This window comes from Anas platyrhynchos, chromosome 3 (assembly GCF_047663525.1).
Source record: "Anas platyrhynchos isolate ZD024472 breed Pekin duck chromosome 3, IASCAAS_PekinDuck_T2T, whole genome shotgun sequence".
Taxonomy (NCBI): domain Eukaryota; kingdom Metazoa; phylum Chordata; class Aves; order Anseriformes; family Anatidae; genus Anas; species Anas platyrhynchos.
Genome location: NC_092589.1, coordinates 117,445,274 through 117,451,035, shown reverse-complemented (window position 1 = coordinate 117,451,035; position 5,762 = coordinate 117,445,274). Strand labels below are relative to the sequence as shown.

At 50.9% G+C, this 5,762-nt stretch overlaps 1 protein-coding gene across 3 annotated transcripts; it reads left to right on the top strand.

Annotated features, from left to right (window-relative positions):
- Window positions 1–429: 429 nt before the first annotated feature.
- Window positions 430–5,563, top strand: NEIL2 (nei like DNA glycosylase 2). 3 transcript variants are annotated; one of them, XM_027455387.3, is made up of 5 exons: window positions 430–552; window positions 2,251–2,442; window positions 2,740–3,047; window positions 3,974–4,170; window positions 4,500–5,563. In XM_027455387.3, the coding sequence occupies exons 2-5, from the start codon at window positions 2,305–2,307 to the stop codon at window positions 4,814–4,816; spliced, it is 960 nt and encodes a 319-aa protein (XP_027311188.2). In that variant the 5' UTR covers window positions 430–552; window positions 2,251–2,304; the 3' UTR covers window positions 4,817–5,563. The 3 variants fall into 3 exon arrangements, with proteins under 3 accessions (XP_027311188.2, XP_027311189.2, XP_038031893.2); XM_027455388.3 differs by lacking the exon at window positions 430–552 and adding an exon at window positions 761–785; XM_038175965.2 differs by lacking the exon at window positions 430–552 and adding an exon at window positions 1,410–1,572.
- Window positions 5,564–5,762: the final 199 nt, after the last annotated feature.

Genomic DNA, 5,762 nt, shown 5'->3' with positions numbered 1-5,762 from the left:
CGGCTGCTGCCTGATGCTGACTATCCTGGGGGGGCTTCCTGGGGAGGCCTGGGGGTAAATATTCTCCTATTTGGTGCACCTAAAGAAGCAAAGATTATTTTAATGCACAGGGGAGAAAGCACCTAATATGTTTTCCAACCTGCAGGTGATTCCACTAGCACAGAAGAGGAAGGATAACCTCCTCCAGGCACCCTCATAATTGACTTTTTTTGCTCTTTTTACTAACAGTTGTGCAGCTGATTCAGCCCGACTGCTCCCCGCTGAGCTCCCAGCTGCCCCCCATAAGCCAAAATCACTTTTCCACCAAAGGCTCCACTCACCACCCTCACACTGTCCCCCTCCAGCCATGGAGTGTCTAGGCTCCCTCCCAGTTCAACCAGTACCTGGGGCAACTGGTGGGCTGGGTGGGGCCAGCACTTGAAACCTCACCCTTTTCTCCTATGCCAGCCAATTAGGGAGCCCCCCTGCTAATATTTTTAGAAGGGAAGGCACTCATTTCCTTAATTAAAGCATGTGAGAGGAAGAGGTTGGGCTGTAAAGGCAGGGAAGAAGGTAGTGAGGGTGTTTTGGGCTGTGGGAGGTGGTTTGGGATAGTAGAAGCAGGCAATGGGGTAGGGGGAGGAAGGGAGGAGACTGCTAAGCCCACTGGTTGTGGGGTTTGGGGGCAGGGGGGTGTGCATTGGGTTGTTTTGGGGGTCTGTGGTGTGGGTGTGAAGGTGTTGGGTGAGCCCCATCCCCAGGTGGGTGCAGCAGGGTGATTGCTTCTGCTGCCCCTGGGAGAATAGGTGAGGGGGGAGCTCAGGGTTGTTTTGGAGTGGTGTAAAGTGGGAATTGGATGCAATTTTGGGAGGTGGGAGAAGGGAATATGGAGCTAGTAGGAGGCAAAAGCCAAGACACCCATCCTGCAGGGGCTCATTGTAGAGGGGGTTGGGCTTCTTGGTGCACAGATTTGGGGCAAACTGGGGAGATAATGGTTCTATAGAGTGAAAAATCCTGTGGGTGTTGGAAGGCAGTGGGCTGAGCAGAACTGTGCCCCTATATTTGCACATGAAGAGGCAGACCCACATACCTTGAAGCCCCAGTAGGGCCATGAAGCTGTGGTGGGACATGGGTTGTTCTTCCCTGAGCTTCTTGCTCGTGTGGAGGAGCGTTTGTAGGAGAACACAGCAGTGGCATCACAGCCATGAAGCTCTGCAAGTGATGTACTGCTCTGAGCTATAGCCATGAGCTGCTCTAAGGCTCATTTTGTGCTGCCTTGCCCAAATCCTGTGCCTACATAATTGGGAGGAGGATCAAAAGGGCCTGGGGTGTGGGCAGGCCGCTTGGCTGAGCGGTGTCTGGGGCCAGCAGCTGATCCTGGGGATCTGTCACCTCCTGGGTGACTCCTGACCTGGTACTGGCTTTAGCCTACAGTGCACAACACCCAGCCAAATGGGTGTAACTGGAACCAGCCTGCGAATAATTACCTCCTGTCCTGGGAGACATGGGGATAAAGCTCAGGTTTTTACTGCTACAAAAGCTATCCAGTTTGTAGGACCAGTTAAGGCATTAAATGGAAGGTACCAGACCCAGGTAATGTTCTCTGACACATTTTCCTCTTGGAGCTTTTCCCAAAAGGGTTTGTGCTCGTTGCAGCACATGAAGGCTTTTATGGCCACGCTGCCTTGCCTGGCCCTGTGGGATCAGCATTTGGGAGCAGCTGTGTCAGGCCCAGCCCAGATGCCTCTGCTGGTGGGCGCCCATGAATGTGCTTGATGTAAAAACCAATCTCGGAGTGGTGCCAGATGGCTCTGAGCCTTTCTTTGGGTGCTGTGGGGTTTGAAGCAGAGCCTCTGGTCTCTGGGGTTGGTCTGCAGGGGGAATTGGTGCTGGCAGCGACTGTTCTGGGCCTGAAGCAGCGGCTGGAGTTCAGGGTGCTTTTGTTCCAAGCAGTCTAAGGCCTTCCTGGAAAACCTGTGGTGGAAAAGGGCTTCTGGAAATCCACACATTGAATCCCTGCTTGAAGTGGGTTTAAAACTGGTGTTAAAACAGGTTGCTCAGGGCCCTGTGCAGCCAGATTGTGAAATTCCCCATGAATTGGAGGCTCCTCACCTCCCTGGTCCTGGAAGGGACCTGGCTCTATCCGTGGACACTGCCAAAGTGGATTGAGGAAGAAAATAGGGATGAGGGGGTTGTGGTGAGCTCTTCCTGGGGACATGAGCTCAGCCTCTGACTGTTAGTTATGTTTCTGAGCTGGAAATTTTCCCTCAGCTCTAGGGCACTCGGTGTGAGGAGGTCCTGCCATTCCCTCCCCAGCTGGCCGGGATGCCAGAGGGCCCCTCGGTGAGGAAGTTCCAGCTGCTGGCCTCCCGTTTTGTGGGGCAGGTGGTGGCCAAGGTGGGGGGAAGCACCAGGAAGATAAACGTGGATGACCTGAAGTCCTTGAGGCTCCAGGATGCCCAGGTGAGCTGTGCTGAAGGCGGCTTTATCCCTCCATGGCGGGCCCTAGAGGGAAGCCACTACCCTTCGGCCTGCCAGGAGCCTCTGAGATTCGCATGGGATTAGTATCTGGGTACTTTATGCTTCATGTAGATGAAGAAGGGATGCTCTGAGCTCTGACAGGTCTGGCTCAGATGCGAATGCGTCCTGTGAAGGGTTGGGTGATGTGCCTCCTACTTAGAAGAGGCTGTAGATAACAGCCCTTGTATGGAAACAGATCTGATGTAGATCCTCAGTCCATCCCACCTTCCTTTTCCTCAGGTTCATGGCAAGAACTTATTCCTGGCCTTTGTGGCAGCTGGCTGTCCCTTAGGACCAAACACAGACAACCCTGTGCTGCAAGGAGAGGCTGCTAGCGGGACAAGTTCTCCTGCCCAGGTGTGTGCTCCACAGACACATCCTGAGGAAGAGGAGCTGCAGGAGCTCCTGTGCTCCAGACCTGATGTCCCAGGGGGTCCAGGCAGCTGGCTGCGTGTCCACTTTGGCTTATTCGGCAGCATTCGGGCAAACGAGTTCTCAAGAGCAAGCCAAGCCAACAAGAGGGGGGACTGGAAGGACCCCACACCCAGGTACTTGGTGGTGCTCGCTCATTTTGGAGAGGCAATCTTCTGTTTCAGACTAAATTTGCATGGGGATGCTTTTTAGTCCTATCCTTCTGTTTTCTTCCTCTCAGAATCTTAAAAGTAGATCTTAAATAAGGAGGTGTGGGGTGTGTTCAACCGGGAACCCCACAGTAGGTTGCTGTTTAAGGATTCCTGTGCTGTAGGTGTGATGGAAGCCTGTCAGCAATGTCAGTCGGGTATGGTTTGCCTTGTACACATGTTGTCTTAATATTTTCTCCTACCCTTAGTGAGAAGTGTTCTGCTCTCTGCTGTCTTCTGCCTCCTCCAGCCAGCCACAGCCTCTCTAATTCTTTAATTTTTCTGCTTTTTTATCTCCTTTGTTTCATCTCATCAGAGAAATAAGGAGTGGCACTTGTGGGCTTCATGTTGCCTGCCAGCCTGGGGATCACGGTGTCAGTTAGGTTAAGACTTTTATTCAAAGACAACTTCTAGGATGCTAAAGTGAATTATGCCCCCAAAATGCCAGTTTATACCACGTATTTAAAAAAACTGTATTAACATCTGGGGTGGCTGAAACCACTGGCTGGAGTGATGCTCTTAGAGACAGTGGTGAAAACACTGCTGTTGAAGCCCACATTACAGCTGGTGTCCTCGGAGCCCTGGGGTGCTGGTACTTCAAGAGGTTTCCCTGGGGTTCTCATGGGAGTTGATGGGCATTTGCTCTACAGGGGCTGATGGCTAATGATGTGTTCAGTCTTATTTTTTTTCCCTAAACTTAAGTTATGTGCAGACCCTTTCTAATATTTGAGTTGGTTTTTTTAATCTAAGCTGCTGCCTTTCTGCTCTGTTTTGTGGAAATATCTTCAGCCGGAACATAACAGATGGTTTAGGGATGTTTATGGTAGAGCTTTAAACTTCTCTGCTTCTCCCAGGCTGGTTCTGCATTTTGAGAGCGGAGGCTTCCTTGTTTTCTACAACTGCCGAATGCAATGGTGCTCATCTCCGGTGGCTGATCCCACGTCTGACATCCTCTCTGCTGACTTCCACCGTGGCCGGGCGCTGGATGCCCTCCGTGCACCCCGTCCTGTCTGCTACACCCTCTTGGACCAGAGATATTTTTCAGGGCTGGGTGAGTTCCAGGGTTTAGTGGCAGGGCAAGAAAGGGAGGAAAGGTTTTGGATGCTTGGGTGCACCCTGTGAGCTGAGTGAAATGTGTTAGTGTGGGCGGCTTGTACTTGTGGAAGAAAGGAGGATCTGCTTGATGAGGGGTGGGAAGGGATGTGTCCTCTGGTTTGTTCCCAGCTGTAAGTCTGGTTGTTGTATGCCACCTCTGATACAGGAGATGGCATTGCAAGATGTGATATTTTCAGCAGAAATCACAGTGACTGGAAGCTGTGGGTCTGCATCACCTTGATAAGAAATATCCTTATGGTCTCCTGATTTCTGACCTTTTTGCAGGGAACATCATTAAAAATGAGATCCTCTACCTGGCAAAGATCCATCCATTAACACAAGGATCTCTCTTGGCATCCTCGGATCTCGAGCATCTGCTTGACTGTGCCATTCAGTTCAGCTTGGACTGGCTGCAGAGCAAGCTGCGTGATGAAGGGCTGCACTTTCAGATCTACCAGAAGGAGCAGTGTCCCCTTGGGCATGCGGTGTTGAAGGGAACCTTTGGACCCTCAGGTGGCTATAAGAGACTCACATGGTGGTGTCCTCAGTGCCAGCCTGCAGTGCTGTCAGGGGTTGGGGAGCCTACCCCAGTCAATGAGTGACCTGGCTTTATGTTCCTCGGTTCCTGGAAGGTGTCCAGGTAGTCTCAGAAAGGTCTCCTGAGGTGGGTTTCATGTGGTTTTTTTTTGTTTTTTGTTTTTTTTTTGGTGGTGTTGAGGCTGTTTGTTAGGGACAGGGATCTGGCAGAGTGAAGTACTCTATAGTCTACACAGCTCGATTGGTTCAGTGTTAGATAATCCTACTTCTGTTTTATGGTAGAGTTACGTGTGTGTTTGGCTGTGATTAGGTGTGGTTAAAAAATGAGTGGCTGTTCCTCTGCCAGCTCTTGCGAGACCAGCTGCCTCCTTCCAAGGGATGAAAACCTCAGCAGTGCTTGGTGCAGCTCAGCTCTGCCTGCCAGAGCATCTGCCCCCGCAGGCTGATTTTTTTTTCTGGCAAACTCTGCTAAATCCAGGTCTTGATGTCAAAAAATCAGCTGTAACACAATACAGGTGTGGTTCTGAAGGGAGGGACTCAGTAAGGTCCACAGCTACAACCAGGATCACAAGCCTGACGAATGTGGGGGTATCTCACAATGTTTGTGATGGGGACTGCGTAAGACTCATGATCTTCAAGGTAGCTTAAAAGCAGAAAGGTTCAGAAATAGATGATTCTTTCCCTAGCTGGTCAGAGCTGTCTCTCCGTGCAGTAGGGCAGAAGATGTTGCAGTTCTCTCTCCCTGAATTTGGCTTTACTTTAACAAAGGATTGCTGACTTGTGAGTGAAAAATAAAAACTGAATTAGCAGAACTGGTGATGTTCAGATGAAGTTCAATGTGTCTCTTTTGAGTGTTTCTTGGTTAAAATATAAAGCACAAATGGGGGGGGACTCCAGAATCTCATGCTGCCCTGTTAGAGGATGGCACCAGCAGGAAAACATCTCATGGATCTAAAGGTGGGTTGTGAATCACCTGGGAATGCTGGAGTTCAAGGCCTCAATGGCAGGCTG